Source organism: Capricornis sumatraensis, chromosome 3 (genome assembly GCF_032405125.1).
Source record: "Capricornis sumatraensis isolate serow.1 chromosome 3, serow.2, whole genome shotgun sequence".
Lineage (NCBI taxonomy): Eukaryota > Metazoa > Chordata > Mammalia > Artiodactyla > Bovidae > Capricornis > Capricornis sumatraensis.
In genome coordinates, this window is record NC_091071.1 from 28,551,773 (window position 1) to 28,573,150 (window position 21,378).

General features: G+C 44.6%; 1 protein-coding gene across 2 annotated transcripts in view; it reads right to left on the reverse strand.

The window, feature by feature from the left end:
* Positions 1-1,915: 1,915 nt before the first annotated feature.
* The window catches only part of BFAR (bifunctional apoptosis regulator), a 29,822-nt gene continuing 10,359 nt past the window's right edge, over positions 1,916-21,378 (reverse strand). Inside the window, exons 2-8 of one of the 2 annotated variants that reach the window (XM_068968038.1) lie at positions 18,428-18,764; positions 16,724-16,928; positions 15,876-16,045; positions 13,823-13,967; positions 6,633-6,806; positions 4,730-4,932; positions 1,916-3,143 (exon numbers count right to left, since the gene is read on the reverse strand). In XM_068968038.1, the coding sequence (XP_068824139.1) occupies positions 2,951-3,143; positions 4,730-4,932; positions 6,633-6,806; positions 13,823-13,967; positions 15,876-16,045; positions 16,724-16,928; positions 18,428-18,690 (1,353 nt within the window). In that variant the 5' untranslated portion in view covers positions 18,691-18,764 and the 3' untranslated portion in view covers positions 1,916-2,950. The remainder of the gene's footprint in view (positions 3,144-4,729; positions 4,933-6,632; positions 6,807-13,822; positions 13,968-15,875; positions 16,046-16,723; positions 16,929-18,427; positions 18,765-21,378) is intronic. The other variant, XM_068968039.1, reaches the window with a different exon arrangement.

Sequence of the window (21,378 nt, forward strand, 5' to 3'; positions counted from 1 at the left end):
CTAGCCTGACTTGAAATGTTTTTGCACGAGGAAATAAAACTCCTTTTTGCTCATCAACAGCCTCATTCAGTTCTTTGCAGAAGGGAGCTGAGGCCAAGTGTCGAAGCGGCAACCCTTGTGTTTGCTTTCTCTCCTGTCCCAGAACTTGGGCTAGAGCCAGTTTGGTTTCCAGTTTGATTAATGTCAAAAGTCCCATGCCTGTTTAATAAAACCACAACTGTGCTTCTGACTGTATTGGGTTTGATACCATTTTTGACATTCAGCCTTTGTGAAAAAGGGCTAGGCCTTATCTTCTAACCTGTTCCTGATCACAGGTAGTCAGAACAAACACATACCGTGTGTGCAGATTCTGGGCAATGAAGAAGCCTACCACACACTGCCCAAACTTGTGAAGTTCAAGTCTAGTAGTTTTTAGCTTAAGTCTTCTTTCCATATCCCACTCCACTTTTAACAGTTAAAATTTATTTCCTGATTACCAAAGTGTAATAGTACCTAAACAGCAAAAAAAGAAAATAAGAGAAATACAGAAAGAAAAAAACCCACTCCAATTCTCACAGTCCAATATAACCACACTTAGCATTTTGGTGTGCTGCCTATCAGTCTTGTCAGCAATGCTTTAAAAGTGTAATTGAGGCAATTCCCTGGTGGTCCAGTGGTTAGGACTCTGTGCTTTCACTGCAGGGGCCGTAGCTTCAATGCCTGATCAGGGAATTAAGATCCGCTGTGTTTCATGGTGTGGCCGAATCAATAAATGTTTAAAAACCTCACTCGATTAAAAAAAAAAAATGTAATTGAGACTCTGTACTGTATGACTTTTACAAGCTTTTTTCCATTTTTGTGTCTTTAAAAAAAGCTGTGAAAACTTCATTTCCATGTATTATTAGATACTGTTTTATAGACTGCTAGCTTTCTGACATGGGCAGTATTTCCTATTCTTACCAATTACTAATGTTAACGAGGATGCTTGTCAATCTTTACCCTCTCCCCCCTTTTTATTATTCCTTGAGATTTGCAGAAATGGAACTCTTACATTAAAGGGTCTGAGTATTTTATTTTAAATAGACACCTCATTTTGAGACACCTGAGCCTGCTCTGAGAGGGTGGCCCTCACTCTGCCATGCCTGTTCCTCCTGCAGGTGATAAACAGGGAGCACCCTGCCTCTCCTGTTTGCACTTGGCTGTCTGCCTTGTACTCCTCCCCAGCACGTGTATTACTCATCTCTGAAGCATAATTTGGGGAGCAGGTAAGGACAGTGTGGGAAGGCCAAGAGGCGCAAGTGAGAAGCACTGGACAGGGAGTCTGCCCTGGGCCCCAGCTCCAGCAGTGCTACCCAGCCTCCCTTTCTTCATCTACAAATAAGAGGGGCTTCCCTGGTGGTCCCGTGGTTAAGAGCCCGCCTTGCAATGCAGGCAACGTGGGTTTGATCCCTGATTGGGGAGCTAAGATCTCATAAGCCACGAAGCAACTAAGCCTGCACACCACAACTACTGAAACCACAAGTCACACAACTAGAGCGTCCACAAACTGCAACTAAGACCTGAGGCAGCCGAACAGATAAATATTGTAAAAAATAAAAAAAGAGAAGAGTAACCTTGTGAGGCACCAGGCCAGGGAGATGCAGACACTGCAATGTCCCTGGATCCACTGGGCTTGCAGTGTCTCTGGCTTATCAAGTCAGGCAGGCCCAGGGCCTGAGGAGGAAACACAAGGGTAAGGAAAACATTCTCTCCCCTTTCACTTAAGATATCCTCAGTGGCTCCTCAGCTGTGGGGTGGAGGCGGGTGTGGTAAGCATGACCAGTAGGTTGTACTGGGCAACATAGACTTTCTTCATGTTTCCTAAACAGTCAATTTTTCTCTATGTAGAAGTTTTATCTGTATATATATATATAAACTTTATTTTTATTTCAAGTCATTTCTTCAAACTTTCAGATGCAGAGTTTGAGGGAAATCTTCAAAGATACAAAGGGTTAATGAATGGTTCATAGACTCGCAAAAAAACACTTTGGATGCAAGCTCATTTCTGTATAAATATGGGGCTGATCTTCGGATTGATAGCCTTTCACACCTGCTGTTGTCACACTGGCAGGAAATCAAAGGCCATAGTTCATCTCATATTTACAATTACAGCACTTGGTGTAATTACACATTGTTTTATACATCAGAGCAGGACAATAAAGATTATACAGTGTGAGGTCAATGTACAAGGTATTTCCTTAAACAAACGGACTGGCTTGGATTTTATAGATTACATTCTCAAAAACAAAGCAAACCCCGCCGAACAATTTTACATAGCACGGAAGCAGCTCAGCCTGATTAAACTGCCTGACGTCCCACTCAACAACTCCAACAGAAAGATCCAAACTTTCAATGATTCCAAGCAGAAAACAGTGGTGGCGAGTCTAACCACCATCATTCTAACCTCAAACTGACTGCTTTCAGAGGTTTAACTCTGAACCTTCTAGCAACTCTCACACAAGACAGAATCATCAACGGGATTGTGGTTTTTCCTCATTTTTTATGTGCAACTGCCTCTGCCTACGACAACATCTTCTCCTGTTTTCCTACACTTGACTGAGAGGACAGGCCTGGCCCTGGGCTCCGACCTGCCCTGGGAGTCTCTTGTCACTGAGGTTAGAGCAAGCAGGGATTGCGACCCACTGTGTGTCCTCCGAGGACCCTGAGTCCCTGCCAGCCATCGCGGGCTGAGCCTCCCAAGTCCCGGCGAGGAAGGCGGCTGGGTAGGAGGTGCGGCCGCCGTGTCGGCCAAGCTCTGGGGCGCCAGTTCCTGCTGCCATGGGCTGAGGGAGGGGACCTGGCCGTGGCCTCTGATGGACAAAGCAGCACCTTGTTTACTAGGGGCGGAAAATAGGAAGTCCGCTTCCCCCACTCCCCAGAGCTCGGCGGGCAGGGAGGCTGCAAGGGTCCCTCGGAACCTCAGCAGCATCAATCACAAGACCTGGGTTTCCAGCCGTCGGACCTCCTTGACCACGAGATCAATGTTAATAATCGGGTTAAAGTACAGGGCCCAGTAAAACAGACAGTTGCAAACAAACTGAGGGATGAGGGGCCAGAACATGGCCACAAAAAGCCCCTGTGTCGACACTTTCCAGAAATGGCTCCACATCCTCTGAGGCACGGTCCTGCAAAAGGAAGAGAGGCGTGTGAGAGGTGAGACCGAGGCGCTCAGACCCTGCCTGAACCTTTCCCTGCCGCAGAGCCTGGCCGCTGGAGCTGCAGGAGACCATTTCCTGTCCCCTGTGCCTGAGACACACCTTTCCTGACCACGTCACCTTCAACTCCTGGGACGGAGCCTGGAGGGGGCTTCCTCAGGGAAATGTCACCAGGTCCCCTCAGGCAAGGCCTTCCCAGCACTGCCCCAACTCCACCCGCTTCTGCGCCGAGTCACACTTGTGTTTAATACAATACAGACATATTCTAACTTGTCTGTTTATTTCTGGCGGTGCTGGGTCTTCGTTGCTGCGCGGGCTTCTGTCTAGCTGTGGCGAGCACGGGCTCCTCTCTGTTTGCAGTGCACAGGCTTCTAACTGCAGTGGCCTCTCGTGTTGCAGAGCCATGGGCATTAGGGCGCACGGGCTTCAGTAGTTGTGGTTCCTGGGGTCTAGATCACAGGCTCAATAGTTGTGGCCCACGGGCTTAGTTGCTCCTGGGCATGTGGGATCTTCCTGGATCAGGGATTGAACCAGTGTCTCCTGCATTGGCGGGCAGACTCTTTACCACTGGGCCACCAGGGAAGCCCCTTTAATTTAATATTAATGTAATATTTTCTCTGCTAGGCTGTAGGCCTTCAGAATATAAACTATCCTCTTGACCAACAGATCTGCGGTGTCCAGCAGAGAAGCAGGGCCAGAGGACAGGTTCAATCAACTGGGCATGAATAAGCGGAGTCACTGAATTGAATAAATAACGGAGATTCCTGTCAGTTTCTCACTATTCACCTGATGGGCAAGGCCAAGAAGCCTGGGTCCATCAGAGCAAAGGCACGTGAGCCCGAGGCTTTCACAAGTGCTATAGGGAGAGAAGTGTCTCTTTCCTTTAGGGTTCCTAAGCTGTCGGTCTCTACCTGGAGGGATCAAGGGCCCCCAAACACAGGAGCTGTTAAGGTGAACAGAGGGAGAAAGACACTTGGCCCTAAGGACAGTGATCGAGTCTCTGGGTCCAGCCACGCAGGAAGCCATCACTGGGCATGGCCCTTGGTACGAAAGCCAACCCAGGTTGGTTTCTGTCACTTGCAACCAAGAGTCCTGACTCCGCGATTGTCTAGTCCAACTTTCTCATTTTACACATTAATCCAGAGAAATGGTTACTGTCCCAGTTGTGGCAGAGCAGGGTAAGAACTCATGCCTACAGAATTCCTCCTCAGATCTCTTTACGTTCTACCACACTGCTTTCCATAGAGCACCCTCTTCTCTTCGCTTGTTTATTCCTCAGTGATTAAACTCCTTCATGTACACCCCACCCTCCAGGAATTATCTGGTGTATTACGTGGGGAAAAGGCACCCGGAGGCACACTTTAACAATGAGCACCACGAGAGCCTCCCCATGCTGAACTGAAGTCGTTTTCCTGTTCGGTGCTTAAGCAGTGTTTCTAAACCAGACTGCTGGGTGTCTACTAGAGTCTGAAAAGCACTCCAGAGGACTTCTCCACTTGGTATTTCTTCCCCAGTCTCTGTTGCTCCAACCATCTCCAACATAAAAACACACTTACTTCAGTTCACTTCTGGACCAGATCCTCCAGAAGGAGAATAATTCCAGAACCGAGAGGAGCATGGCGTTGACGATGAGAAACCGTGACGTCCAGTAATGGACCTCCAGCCAGTCCCAAGCAAACTCAGCAATCAGCTGGTACGGAAGGAAGGAGTACTTGATGAGGAATTCTCGCCACTGCTTCCATGTGGGCTCTCTAAGATCCTTTAGGAGGAGAACACGAGTAAATACATAAAAACAGACACAGAAAATTACGAGGACTGACTTTTACACAAGATATTGTGGTCAGCCCAGGGAGTTTTACATGTATTAACACACATACACATAGACATACACATCCAACAATCTCAAGTGAGATCTCCATCCGTCAACCCACCTTGTAATAACTCATCTTACACTAAATAAATGTTACCAAAGAGACTGAACCTCTTATATTGTTACATGATTGTGGAAGCTCAGAAGGAAAACAAAAAAATCTAAGCATGAAATATTAATCAGAAGATTGAAATGGATAAAAATTAACCAGTTTTAAAATGTCTCCAGCACTGCAAGAGCAGCTCAAACAATTTCCCAAATTCAACCTCTCACCTGCGGTGGAATGATCACAGGTCACGGGAAAATTAAATGTGTACCTTTAAAAAGTAATTTTGGGAAAATGAAAAACTTTAATGACAAACTTAGCAGGTAATTTATAACAAGAGTTTTTAAACAACTCGTAGGCATTTGGGGCTTTCTTGGTGGCTCAGACTGGTAAAGAATCTGCCTGGAATGTGGGAGACCTGGGTTTGATCCCTGGGTCAGGAAGATTGCTTGGAGAAGGGAATGGCAACCCACTCCAGTATTCTTGCCTAGAGAATCCCATGGACATAGGAGCCTGGCGGGCTACAGTCCATGGGGTCGCAAACAGTCGGACACAACTGAGCAACTAACACTTTCACTTTCTTTCAGGCATCCAGAGGCCAATGAAAGCTGAGCAAGACTGTGTACAATGGAGCAGACACTGAGCATCCCAAGAAAAAAGCTGGCCTGATGAGCAGACAGTGATATAGACAGGGCTTGTTATAATGGCAAGGTCAGGGGTTCTCTGTGCTCCCAGTCTAGCAAGGGCAGAGAACAGCTGAAAACTGGGTAAATGGAGAAACACTGTGCAAAGGGGCTAACGAGCAGGCTTAAAGCAACATCAAGGCTAAAGTCACTTAGGCAGGCACTTGATCCAAGAGTTTAAAAAAATGTCTTGGAGATTTGAGAATTCTGTTTCAATATCATACACAATGATTCCTATACCCTTGTGACTTTTGATATAAACAGATCAGAAGGACTGCTCCCAAAAGTACCAATGTAAAGGGCATTACCCTCCAGTGACACAGAGAATCAATCTGAGTCAATGCGATCAACTATTCTGGAGGAATACAAGAGAGCCGTGGTGGGTAACCAGCCCTGCCAAAGGCCTGGTGGTCAGCTAACAGGATGACTGCCATCTGCAAGCAGGATGGTGGCTTCCTATTCTGAGGCCCATAGGACATATACTAAACCAATTTAGAAGATCGCATTAAGAGATTACCAAGATCCATTACCAAGCTGGAGGGCCCATAAATCTGACGCTCAGGCAATCTGGAAATATGCTACCTTATTTTATAACAGAAGCAATACTGTTTTTTTTTTTCCCCTCTAAATATCTCAAGTCTAAAGGGTAACCCCTCTGGCTATGCAATGCAGGAAACAAAACAGGCTTCTAGGAGTGGAGAAGTTCCTGCTCTATTTTCTTTGTGAGGGCTCTCCTTGCAAGATTCCAGTGAAGACTTGTGCTATTTGCTCCTCCCTGCTAGGCTACAGCCACATATCCAAATCTATTCCACGATGGGCAATGGTGGCATGACGTCCCTCAAGGCCCTCTGCAGACCCACCAGGAGCTTGGATATGATGTCCTCCCTGGAACCGTCTTCTTGAAGAGGACAGATGGTGTGAATGAAGGGCAGGAAGGTGTCGGTGTAGTCAAACAGGTAGAGGTACAGCAGACCAAGGCGCGGGGAGCTCTTGAGGGCATACAGCAGGAACAGGGACCTCCCAGGGTTCACGGCCTGCAGAGCACAAGTATTCATTACAACCATGGCTGCATTCTCCCAACTCACGCTCCTTCTGCAGTCTCATGCCCTCTGCCATGTGGTTTGTGCTAACAATGAATGAATGAATGAATGAGAAGAGGAGGGCCAAGAAATTCATCTGATGGGCCACATTATATAAAGATCCAGCCTCTCTCCACGGTTGGGGAGAGGCAGGAGGATGAGAAGCAAGGTCCTAGGCACAGTTAGAAGAACACAACCTTTCAGGAAAGTAAATGAGTGAGTGGGTGGGTGTGCTCAGTCCGGTCTGATTCTTTGCAACCCCATGGACAGTAGTCCATCAGGTTTCTCCGTTCATGGGACTATCTCAGCAAGAATACTAAAGTGGGTTGCCACTTCCTCCTCCAGGGTACCTTTCTGATCTAGGGATCGAACCTGTGTCTTCTGCATTGGCAGGTGTATTCTTTACCGCTGAGCCACCTGGGAAGCCCCAAATAAATAGGGGGCACCACTTAATAAAAATAACCTGAACTACAGGTCTCATGCACAAAATATTTTGTGTTGCACTGTATATAACAGAGAAAAAGTGAAATCTGTGACTTCTGTCCTGAAGTTACAGTAGATAATTAGCCCAGAATTCATACAGCCATTGAGGAATGCAAAGGAGGAGCTTTGGATAATGCTCACGTTAAAACATTAGGTGAAAAAAGTCAGCACTGTTGAAAGCAGGGCCTGACTGGTTCATAGCTGAGATCTTCTTCTAAAAGATCACCTGGCTCACAAGAGACGTCAATAGATATTTGTGTGTGTGTGTGTGTGTGTTTGCGTGCACACACGCATGCATGCTCAGTCGCTCAGTCTTGTCCTACTTTTTTGGAATTCCATGGACTGTAGCCTGCCAAGCTCATCTGTCCCTAGGATTTCCCAGACAAGAATACTTGAGTGGGTTGCTATTTCCTTCTCCAAGGGAATTTTTCCAACCCAGGGATTGAACCTCTATCTTCTGCATTGCAGATGGATTCTTTACCATTGAGCCACCTGGGGAACCCTATAAACAGTACTTGGAATAATCAAAATGGTGTTAGAAGAAACCTCCCATTTAAAGATGTGTTTCAGCCAACAAGTGAAAAAGAAACGAGAGAGTTATGATACCACCATTTGGCAACCTTAATGAACTCAGAGATTTAAACAATCAATGATCGTGGGACGTTAAGAGCCTCCTGATGGAAAAAATACCACATCTATGAAGCAGCCTTGCCATCCCACCAAATCTAAACCAAAGTTAGCCTCTAGTCTACTAGATTATAAGATATGCAGGGGACAAAAGGACCTGTTAGGTGACACCACAGAGACAAGTGCCAAAGTTCAAGATGTCAGAAACCACAGGAGAAAATGATCTGGTTTCTACAACAATTAAGTGCAGGGTAATGAAAAGAGGGAGGCAGAATCTATAGACAGAAAGAGACATAAGAGGTGTGTGTGTGTGTGTGTGTGCGCACGTGCGTGCACGTGTGCTCAGTCATGTCTGACTCTTTGCAACCCCATGGACTGTAACCCGCCAGGCTCCTGTGTCCATGGAACTTTCCAGGCAAGAATACTGGAGTGGGTTGGCCATTTCCTTCTCCAGGGGACCTTTCCACCCAGGGATCGAACCCATGTCTCTTGCATCTTTGACATAACCAACAAACAACCCCATGTGCAGTTCAATACCAGAAAACCAAACCCAATCAAAAAGTCAGAAGATCTAAACAGACATTTCTCCAAAGAAGACATACAGATGGCTGATATACACATGAGAAGATGCTCAACACTGCTCGTTATTAGAGAAAAGCAAATTAAAACTATCACCTCACACGTCAGAATGGCCATCATCAAAAAATCTACAAACAGTAAAGAGTGGAGAGGGTGTGGGGAAAAGGAAACCCTCTTGCACTTTGGTGGGAATGAAAACTGATATAGCCATTGTGGAAGAGAGTATGAAGAGTCCTTACAAAACTAGGAATAAAACTACTATATGACCCGGCAATCCCACTACTGGGCATATACCCTGAGGAAACCGTAACTGAAAGAGACACACGTGCCCCAGTGTTCACTACAGCACTATTGACAATAGCCAGAACACGGCAGTGACCTAAACATCTATTGCCGGATGAATGGATAAAGGCTGTGGTACGTATGTACAACATTACTCAGCCATCATGCAACAGTAATTCAAAAAAATACAGATACCCAGAGCCTATTACACGGAGTGAAGTAAGGCAGAAAGAGAAAAACAAGTACCATTCATTAACACATATATATTGAATCTAGAAAGATGGTACTGATGAGCCTATTTGCAGGACAGCAACGGGGATGCAGACACAGAGAAGAGACTTGTGGACACAGTGGGGGAAGGAGAGAGAGGGAGAAATTGGAAGAGTAACATCAAAACATACACATTACCATGTGTAAAATAAGACAGCCAGTGGGAATTGGCTGTGTGATGCAGGGAGCTCAACCCGGGCCTCTGTGACAACCGACAGGGGAGGGATGGGGTGGGAGATGGGAGGGAGGTTCAAGAGGGAGGGGACATTTGTATACCTATGGCTGATTCATGTTGATGTATGGCGGAAACTAACCCAACATTGTAAAGCAATTATCCTCCAATTAAAAAAAAAAAAGCCAGAAGACCCGAATAGACATTTTTCCAAAGGAGACAGAGATGGCCAACACGCACGTGAAAAGCCATATCAACATCACTAATTATCAGAGAAGTGGAAATCAAAATCACAATGAGATATCACATCAACTTGTCAGAAAAACCATCATCAAAAAGACCACAGATAACAAATGTTGGAGAGGGTGTGGAGACAAGGGAACCCTTGTACATTGTTGGTGGGAATTTATATTGCTGCAGCCACTGTGGAAAACAGTATGGAGGTTCCTCAAAAATCTAAAAATAGTCCTTCCATACGATCTAGCAACTGCACTCCCTGGAATGTATCTGAAGAAAAAAAACATTAATTCAGAAAGAAGCAGACAGCCAATGCTCATAATAGCATTATTTATGCTTGCTAACCTACAGAAACAGCCTAAGTATCCATCAACAGATGAATGGGTAAAGATGATGATAATGATATAATATATATGGAATGGAATACTGCTCTTCCGTAGGAATGAAATTTTGCCATTTGCAACAACTTGGATGGACCTGGGAACATTATGCTTAGTGAAATTAAGTCAGATGTAGGAAACAAATACATATATTTTGACTTATATGTGGAATCTAAAAACTAAAACTAACAAATGGCTATAAGAAAACAGAAACCAATGCACAGGTTTAGAGAAACAAGTGGTTACCAAAGGGGACAAAGAAGTGGGGAGGGGCAAGATAGGGGTAGGAGATTAAGAGGTACAAAGTACTCCATATAAAATAAGTCAGCCCAAGAACATACTGTATAGAACAGGCAATATAGCTGATATTTTAATAACTTTAAATGGGGTATAATCTACAAAAATACTGAATCACTATGCTGTATACCTGAAACTAATATTGTAAATCACTTTTCCTCAATTAAAACAAAAAAAGATATGACAACCAAATGTGGACTCTATTTGGACCCTGGCTGGAACAAGTCAACTGGGGGAAAAAAAAAAGTGCGTTATGTGTATACCAATAGATTGTTTGAGAATTATTCATTCTGGGGTGTACACTGTGATATTTTAGTTTTGTTTTTTTAAAAAGTCTTTAATTTTTAGAGATTCAGTGAAATATTTACTTCTGAAATAGAACTATCCCAGATTTTCAAGATAATCAGGAGTAGCAGGAATAGGTGTAACTGTGAAATAAACATAGCCAAGAGTTACTGTCTTATGGGCGGATGGTAGTTTTGTACTGTTATCTTGCCTTTGTGTGTATTCGAAATTTTCCATAGTCAAGGTTCAAAAAAAAGTCTAACTTCTGAAAAATATATCTTTATATTGTAACTTAGGTGAGACATAGAAATGTGGAAATAGTTCTTCACTTTAAAGCAGCTTTTCCCAATCTTTTTTGCATTATTACCTCTTAAGGATTCTTTTAAAGATTTTCTCATAAACGTGCCCCTGCCCCAGAAAATGTTAATACCACAGAAATAATGTGTATTTGTTTATGTACTGTGATCTCTGGAGCCACAAGTCATTGCAATATGTAATGCTTTTCACCCCTCCAGAACCAACGGCCTTGGGGGCAAAACTGCTCTTTTGAGTGTGCGGTCTCTAAAAGAACACAGGTCCCAGAAACGGAGCCTGACTGTGTGCAGCCACATCGTGGTAAGGACAAGAGAAGGGACGATGGCCGGGTTAATGTTTGTAGGTCTGGGGTCAGCTGGGCCAAAATATCCCAACTCTGGGCTCCTCTCTGTCAGAGGAGAAGGATGAACCAAAGTCCCAGCGAGGGGATCATGATGGCAGGGCTGCAGAGGGGAGCAAGCCATCTCTCTCAAGTCAGCCCAGAACAGTGGCGCTCAGGAGCAGCTGCACTGGGACTCCAAGGTCGGGGGGGTCCTGTCACACAGCCTGTGGTGTGGGCTAAGTCACCTCAGTCGTGTCTGTCGCACAGCCTGTGGTGCGGGCTAAGTCGCCTCAGTCGTGTCACACAGCCTGTGGTGCGGGCTAAGTCGCCTCAGTCGTGTCACACAGCCTGTGGTGCGGGCTAAGTCACCTCAGTCGCATCTGTCGCACAGCCTATGGTGTGGGTTAAGTCACCTCAGTCGCGTCTGTGGCACAGCCTGTGGTTCAGGCTAAGTCACCTCAGTCGTGTCTGTCACACAGCCTGTGGTGCGGGCTGTCACCTCAGTCGTGTCTGACTCTTTGAGACCCCATGGACTGAAGCCCGCCAGGCTCGTCTGTCCATGGGATTCTCCAGGCAAGAACACTGGAGTGGGTTGCCATGCCCTCCTCCAGGGAATATTCCCCACCCAGGGATGGAACCTGTGTCTCCTACAGCTCATGCTTTGGCAGGCAGGTTTTTCTAGCACCACTGGGAAGCCTATACACCCAACATCAAATGACCACCCTTGCGGAGATCGGAAGGAACAAGATTCTGATTGCCTTTTATACCTGGACCAGAATCCCAATCCCATTCACTACAGTTAATATTAAGTCTACTTTGATAGACTCTAAATAGAGGGTCACAGGACCCAGAAAGGTTCTGTCAGATATTAAAATCCACCACAGGACTAATATCGGCTATAAAAAGTCCAGAGTTTGACTGCATTAACAAAACTAATAATTTATGACAAAAGAGAAGTAGAGATTTAAAAAAAAAATTGACAAACGAACAATAGTCAAACAGTAAAAAAAAAAAAAAGGTAAAACAATAAATCTTTTATCTTAGGACCCCTATCCCCATTCTTCAAAAAATTTGAAACTAGTGTTTTTCAGTTTTAAAGTAATACAGGCACACACTGCTATATTCAAAATGGGTAACCAACAAGGACCTACTGTATGGCACACGGAAGTCTGCTCAATGCTATGTGCCAGCCTAGATGGCAGGGTGGTTGGGGGGAGGATGGATACATGTGTTGTGCCTGGCTGAGTCCCTTTGCTATTCACCTGAGACCACTGCAACATTGTTCATGGGCTATTCCCCAATACAAAATACAAAGTTTAAAGTTTGGAAAAAAAAAATAAAGTAATACATGCACATAATAAACACAATCTTCTTTTTCAAATGGCACAGAATTGAACTGAATGACAAATACAGTTCAGCCTTTCGTCCATGTCGCAATCCCTAGGTGAGAACATTGTTCGCAGTCCTTGTATCCTTCCAGAGATCTATGATCCACATAAACACGTAGGTTTTCTAACGTGCTTTTTGTTTTCAGTTAACAATACCACTTGGGCCTCCTTTCTGGTTAGCGCACCCCAGGTCACCTCCGCCTTTGTAATGGCTACAAGCGGGGCTGTGCTGTATTTACTCAACTTGTTCCTAACAATGGGCACTGAGGTTGTTTTCCATGAGCGACTGCCAGTGATACTGGCATCAACATCTTGTTCAATGGTTTCTGTGACTCAAATGTATAGCTCTCACTGATTCTCTGAGGTCACTGGCTGAGAAGGAAAAGGGACCAGGAGGCCCAGGGTCGTGCTGGCATTCCCAGTGTGTCCTGCAGGAGCCACAAGTCACTGCAACACATACCTCATTTCACCCCTCAAGAACCAATGGCGAGGAGCCCAGGAGTCAGGCTCCCGGGTCCTTTCTTGATCAGACCACTATGCTGCCTGTGTGCTCAATGCAAAGAAGTGAGATGAAGATCAAAGAGTAAGTACCGCTTAAATTTGAATAGTGAGTGACAAACTGCTCTCCAAAGAGAGGGCACCAATTTAGGATCCGCAAACATGAGTGCCTCTTTGCTCGTGTTATTATGAAATGTTCTCATCCTTGACAATGTCAGAGTTGAGAACAACACAGGGGGTTGTCTCAGTTTGTACTAGAATTATCAGTGAGCATTACCCCCACCCCCAATCAACTTAATTGGTTATTTGTATTTAGTTTTCTCCATGATGTCTTGTTTAGGGTACAGGTCTGTGTATTTCAGATATTCTATGACAATTAAAAAATCGAGTGTTCCTCTTATAGTATGGTACTCCCTAGATTCTCCCTGTAAAAGAGAACGAGGTACCCAGCGAAGAACAATTTATCAGAATCGAGTAAAGTTGATGACGTGCATTACTTGTGACCCAGTAATCCCATTCCTGTGTATAGCACTGATAAGAAAGAGTGGCCATCAATGGGAGAGAGGACAGATGGTCATGCTGATAAATGGGGGCCAGAGAGAAAAGCTACTTGCAGAAGCATCAGCTCACTTCATGCCTCTTAGGTTAAGGTTCAAAATCTAGAATGTTAGTGCTGTGGAGACACACCCGTAACACAAGCAGGAGAGCAGGCCCAGGAAGATCCACAGCTTGACAGGGGCTTCAGCTGTGTCTGCCATGTCTGCGAGCAGTGGGCAGACAGATAACTGTTATCTTGTTCTCAGTATTTTTCTTTTTCCATTTAAGAAAGTGTTCACCTTATATTCCCAGAGGTTCTGGGGGGGCTTCACGCCCAGGGCTTTCACTCGCTCCAGCTCCATGAGGATAGCTCTTCGGTGGCTGCTGCTTTCTATGGTATACGGAGCCTTAGAAAATTCTTCCTCTGTCAGAGTTAAAAGCAACCTAGGGGGATAGGGGTGGAAGCAAGCTTTTCAGTCAGAACTCTACCTTATCAACACAAATACACACTTTGGGCTTGAGGTAAGGCACCTAATATATGAAGTAATATGGCCAACAGAAAACAAGTGAAAGCTTACTATTTGCTAGGGACTCTCTGAAGACGCTTTGCTATATTATCACTGACCCATCTACCAATTCTGCAAGGTAGGTGGTATCATGTCCATTGTGTGGGTGAGAAAACTGGCTTAGACAAATAAAATGACTCACCCAAGGCACACTCAGGAGGACCACTTTGCTCCTACCCTTGATCTTTCAGCTATGCACTCTGACCTTACTATTTTTCAAAGTATATGTGTGTGTGTGTGTGTGTGTGTGTGTGTGTAGAAAAAAAAAACTAGAAGGAAATCCAATGAAATATCATGATAATAAGAGTAGTGATTAAAGATGATAGCAGATACATTATCTGTTCCCTTTCATCAGAAAATGTGAATTTACCGCTAGTGACTCCTCATTAAAGTACCCCATAAAGGTTTAGTCTCCTTTACTCAGCAATGCCAGTTTAGGAAGCTCTCCTCTGGAAGGAAGATAGTTATGCAAAGTACATTGTATTAACAAGGCAGAGAATTCCAGGAGGGAGCAGGGTGAGGTGGGAGGTGGTGCTACTCTTTACAAAAAGCAGAGTGGGAGCATTTTGCTTCCTCAATAGAGAGTCAAGTGTTGAAAGTTCAGTTCAAGGGGAAAAACGGAGCAGGGTGGGAGCTGGGGCACCAGGCAGGTTATCTGGGGATCCCAGGTAGACAGCCTAGCAGTGAGGACCACGTGTCTGATTCAAATGGGTTAGAGAGCAGTGGCCTGGTGGTCTAAGTACATTCCTTTGTGATCCCAAGGAAGGCAGGGACCCAGTAAAAATGGACAGGGCTCAGGAAGGAGCAGGGAGCTTTGCTGATGGGCAGAAGCAGCCTGCCCCATCGCTCAGCAATGAGTGAGTTCCTCAAACTAATGGGTTCCTCCATTTGCACCAATGCAGTTTGGTACTGTCTGGAGCAGAAAAAAAAGGAAACACCATAAATGTGTGTTCATAGAAGTTGATTAATAGACTCTAGCATATACATATAAACACACACACATATACATATGTATATATTTATATACATATAAACACAGGTCTGCTTAAACAATCATATTTTCATTTAAATAAATAATTCACAGTTCTATGTGTAGAACTGTATAAACACTGAAAAAAATCTGGACACCTGTCCAGCAAGTGGTTTTTTTCTCAAGAGCAGGATGATGAAAGTAGTTCATTTCTAATGTCCTACAGTTTCACATTATTATTTTGAAATAAACAAACATGTTACCCTTATAATTGGGAAGCAACAAACAATTAAAATGTCAACCAATGACATAAAATGGTATGGCTGCTTTAGAAAAGTTTAATGGTTTGCTAAAAGGTAAACACAGAGTTACCTTATGACCCAGTAATTCCGCTCCAAGAGTACTGAGTATTGAAAATACAAGTCCACACAAAAACCTTTACACAAGCGATCACAGCAGCAGTGTTCCTAACAGCCCCCAAATGGAATCAATCCAAATGTCCATCAACTGAAGAACGAATGAAGGAAGAACGGAAATACTCTGAACAGGCAAATCCAGGAGACAGAAAGTAGAATGGTGCTTGCCGGGGGCTGAGAGAGGGGAAAATGAGGACTGACTGCCTTTAGCAGGAGCTTTCTTTTGGGGGGTGATGAGAATGTTCTAAAGCCAGACTGTGGCCATGGCTGCACATATCTGCAAATATATTAAGAACCATGGATTATACACTTCAGATGGGTGAGTTTCAGGGTATGCGGACAGCATCTCAAAAACACTTTCAGAAATGTCAGTGGCGCAGCAGCAGAGTTTGCTCCTCACCTTCCGTTTACTCTTTCAGATAAAAACCTGTCTCTGTAGAGGGAGGCCCAAGGGCCTAGCTGCTCCAGCCAGAGCACAACTTCCTCCGCTGTCCATCTGGCCACAGCCTTGTGGACCAGGAGGTGCCGCTCAGATTCCCTGCTGCTCCAGTGGTACACCAGCAGGACCACCTGGGGAAAAGCGACAACGACCTTACTGCACAGAAAGATCAGAGATGCCAGCTTCTGAATACACGAGTGTCGGGCCGGGGAGGAAAGACACTGGGCTGGGAGGAAACGATGCCAAGTCTGTCGACACTGAAGCCAGGCCACACCACTGCCACAGGGAGCTGGGGAGCACGACCCTCGGTGGGCTCACCTCTGCTGATTTTCGGGTCATTGTCGGGGAACAGAGACAGAAATGGGACTCACTACAAGGCACCTGGGAGCACTGCACCCTCGACCCCATCAATTTGGCCAGTGTGACTGACTCATGTGCCTTTGCTGTTGGAAAATTCGTTAACAATAAGATTTTCGTAGCATGGATAGAACTTAAAAAGAAAAACAGTCTCTAAGGTTTGAAGTTAGTAAAGTGCTGTGCTCAAGACATGGCCTCAGTTCCAGCCCTAACACCTTTCTGTACCAGTTTCCTTCTCTCTAGAGCAGGAATAATGACAGTGTCTATTGCATAGGCTGTGAAGATGAAATGGGACAAAATTAACAGTTACTGGGCTCTGAATACCGGACTCTGTAGATACTTGTATGGGCAACATCCCAGGTTTCAACTTACACAGTGAATTACCATGTGCGATCACTTAGGAGTATTTCAACAGAACTGACTTCAGTGAAAACCGTGGGACATCCACTTACTGCCACCCCAGTTAAAGCTGTGAGCACTCCGGAGTAGAAACCCCCTCCCCTGTGCTGGTTCCCTCGGCCTGTGTGGGGAGCTGAAGGGGTCTGATCATTCCCAAACTTTTGAAAGGCTGCAAGACTCTGGACTATGTCGTTATTCTGCTGAATGTCTTCAAATCGCATTCTAATGGCATCAGGAAATAATTTTTCAACGGCGTCCCTATGAAGGAAAGAGAGAGAGAGAAAAAAAGACAGTTGTTTAACTAAATACACTTAAAATGTTTAGAGGACAAAATAACACTGATGTCAACATGTAATAATATACCAAGGATTTCCCTGCTCGTCCAGTGGTTAGGAATCTACCTTCCAATGTGGGGGGTGTAAGTTTGAGACGGGGAACTAAGATCCCATAAGCTATGGGGCCACTAAGCCCATGCATCACAATCAGTGAGCCCGCATGTCCCAATGAAGACCCAATGTAGCCAAAAGTAAATAGATATTTTTAAAAATACATATACCAGGATTCAGAAAGAATGGATAAGAAGGTTGGTTATGGCCCTATTGGTAACAACAACAAATTAAAAATTTCTACATGTCCACTGTTAGGGAAGCAGCTAAACAAACATAGCATATTTCTACAGAGGAGCAATACATTGTTTTAAAAATAAGTTTACTGGATATCACTGGGTATCAAGATAAATAAATTTAATTCAAACATATTGTTTGAATGAAATAGGAAACTGCGGAAACACAGACTGTACACAACTGACATAAGAAAATATTTGCATTTCCTATTGGCACATAAATGTATAAATTATCATAACTGAAACTACTCTGAGAAAAAGGAAGAACTGTAAGATGGGGGGAGGCAGGGTCGAAGGGGTCTGTATCAGCAACGATCTGATTATCAAAAATTAATTCATAAAAAGAGAAAAAAGGTGAAGTTCAGTTGTAAAAGTTAGACCAACGATCAGGCCATGCCATAGGGCTCTTTATCTTCAATTATACACAAACTGAGAACCTCCCCGCCTCACCCGCCCCACAAGAGAACCCTTCTTCACCTTAAGATTAACCTGCAGATAAACCAAGGCTGACAGGTCAGAGCAAAGTGTTTGTAAATATACTTCCTGTGAAAAAGAGAATGCTGGGTTAACGTTTTAACTTTCCTGGTACTCTGTTGATAGAGAGAAGGCAACAGAAAGGATTTTAGCCTCATAGACCTCCCAGGAACAGGATGAACATTATGAATAGAAAAAGGAAAAAATCCACCATCTGAAAGTCTTACCTGCTGTGTGACGCCACGCATGAGAAACTCTATGAATGTGGCAAGTGCGACAGAGTTTAGTCAGAGATGAAAATCAGCATCACACTAGTTATTCAGAATCACGCAGTTAGGCCACTTTCTCTATTCTAGGGTGTTCTCAGTGAGCACAGACCAGTCAGAAGCATTATGTACCAAGGGTTACAGAAAACGGTCTGGTAACCAGTTTCTTCCTTTCCCTCATTTATAATAAATAACAGACATATCACGGCCACCTGTGAGGAAGGGAGTCAGGACTTGCAGGCCCTTGAGCCCCCTGACTCACATGCCAGCGGATCCAGAGTGACCCCCGAGGCAGTGGGCTCCACGTCTCGGGCCTTTCCAGATGTGGCTGCTCCCGTTAAGAGAAACCACGCTGTCCAAGCCCAGTGAGCTACCCATATGGACTTGAGCATTACCTGAGGAGAATATTGACTTTGGGGAAGCCTTCCCATTTTTCTCTGCATTCTGGACACTCTGTTTTCTTCGAAGAGGCCCACCACAGAGCGAGGCAGTGCCGGCAAAAGCTGTGCCCACAGTTCAAGGTGGTGGGGTTAACCAGGATGTCGTAGCAGCAGTGGCAGGAGAATTCATTAATGGAAATCTGAGGGCTGGCGCTCTCGAGCGGGCCCGTTTTCTCAAGGCTTGCTGCATCCACATCATTCTGCGGAGACTCCTCCATCTCTTAGCAAATTCTGGAATCCATAGACATAGAAAATTACAGACTCAGCAGACCTAAGCAAGATGACATTAAATCTAGGGGAAAAAGAGAGACAAGCAACAGAAACAAGTCAAATAATTTAGCAGGTGTTTGAGATGACAGATATTCTATTAAAGCTCTGATTTTTAAATGTGACAAACTTGGCTTCTAAAAATTTACATTTCGTAAACCACATAAACATCACTGAATTTTTCGACTTACTGTCACACTTTCAAAAATTAGGTAAAGCAAAAGGGTGCAAAGGAAACTTCAGTGGGCTTGGGTGGGGGGGAGGCTGGAGAATTCTAGATCCTTCTCTGCTAACTTCCTTGGAAGATTTAATTTCTCCAGCCTCAGTTTTCTCAATGAAATCTGTGACATCCTTTCAATGTACATAACTTTAAATAAACCAGATTCTTGGCTCACTAAAATGTTTGGAGTTGGCAATAACAGATGCACTTCATATAAACAACAGATTTTATCCAAACAAATCTGCCTTCCCCTGAGGTAGTTATTTAATATAGGACTTCAGAGGCTCCCATAGGGACGGTACCTGGAAGAGAGGCCTGGTTCTCTGAGATGCCCTATGCCAGGCCTACTCGCCTGGGGCTAAATATCCCTCCTCTCTCCCCAGATCAACACAAACAAGCACATCCTGCCTTCTGGATCCCACTAGTTTGGTGTCACAGAAACATGGTAATGTCACTAATAAGCTAATGGCAAAGGACCATTCTCTTCTCACTCTTATCTGGGTCTTAAGGGATTTTTATTGAGAAGCAATATGATGAGGGCATGGAGTTAGAAGTTCAACTCTCCATCTCTGAGACTAAGTTACCTGGGCTCTCCCAGCCTTATTTCCTCAACTTCACAGTGTCTTATGAGGGTTGTGCTGTGCTAAGCTGCTTCAGTCTTCTCCTACTCTTTGCGACCCCATGGATTGTAGCCCACCAGGCTCCTCTGTCCAAGGGATTCTTCAGGCAAGAATACTGGAGTGGGCTGCCATTTCCTTCTCCAGGGGATCTTTTCAACTTGAGGGACTGAATCCATGTCTCTTATGTCTCCTGCACTGGCAGGTGGGTTCTTTACCACTAGAGCCACCTGGGAGGCCTTGTGAGGGTTAGAGATGGTGAACGGGGGTGGTGGATGGTGTAAACAGGGCCGAAAGAAATTATTATTCACATTGCTACTGCAATTAGCATGCACAGACACCGGTGGGGATGTTTCTCAATCTCACTATTATTACAGGAAAGAAAGTAAGTTGCTGTTGATGACCCACAACTGGGCTCGCAGAGGACTCTTCACAGGCACAGTGGTTGAGAACACAGGTACCAGGGCTGGGCCACCTGCGTTCTTACCCCAGCTCTGCCCTCTGGATCTGAGTCTCAGGTCTCTCATCTAATAATAGGAGTGGTAAAAGGGGCTTCCCTGGTGGCTCAGTGGTAAACGACTGTCTGCCATGCAGGAGACGGAGGTTTGATCCTTGGGTCAGGAAGATCCCCTAGAGAAGGAAATGGCAACTCAATCTAGGATTCTTGCCTGGGAAATTAAATGGACAGATGAGCCTGGCGGGCTAAAATCCATGGGGTCACAGAGTCGGACACAACTTAGCAACTAAACAACAACAATAAACAATAGTATTCACCTCATTGGGAGGTTTTGAGAATTAGATATGAGAATGCAATTAAAGTGCCTGGCATACTGTAAGTAGACCATAAATGGTAACGATTTCTCTAATTTTCAGGGAATTGAATCCCTTTTTACAGGGCACAAATTTTAAATTAAGCATGATAACATTATTTTAAACAAGAAAATCTATAAACATGAGAATACAAATCATGGCCACCGTTTGGTGGTCTGTTGCCCGTCTGATCCACCAGAGCTTTCTGAATCCCTAAGAAACAATTACATCCAAGAAGTATGCTCAGCAAGTCAATGAGATGCACTGAAAACTGCAATGCCTACAGTCAGCATTGGTCAACAAAAGGGCCCAGTTCTCCTCCATGACAACACCCAACAACCAGTGCTTCAAAGTTGAACAAATTGCGCTACGAACTTTTGTCTCATTGACCATATTCACCTGAACTCTTGCCAACCGATTACCACTTCTTCAAGCATCTCAACAACTTTTTGCAGGGAAAATGGCTCCACAAACCAGCAGGAGGCAAAAAATGCTTTTGAAGAGTTTGTCACATCCTGAAGCACATTATTTTTATGCTATAGGAATAAACATACTTATTGCTCGTTAGCAAAAGTGGTGTTGATTGTAATGGTTCCTATTTTGATTAATAATGATGCGTTTGAGCCTAGTTATAATGATTTAAAGTTCACAACTTTAATTAAACCACAATTACGTTTGCACCAACCTAATGTTAGTAGGCTATGGTCTTTCTGGCAGTCATACATGGATGTGAGAGCTGGACCACAAAGGCAGAGAGCTGAAGAATTGATGCTTTTGAACTGTGGTGTTGGAGAAGACTCTTGAGAGTCCCTTGGACAGCAAGGAGATCAAACCAGTCAATCCTAAAGGAAATCAACTGTGAATATCCTTTAGAAGAACTGATGCTGAAGCTCCAATACTTTGGCCACCCGATGCAAACAGCCGACTCACTGGAAAAGACCCTGATGCTGGGAAAGACTGAGGGCAAGCAGAGAAGGGAGTGACAGAGGATG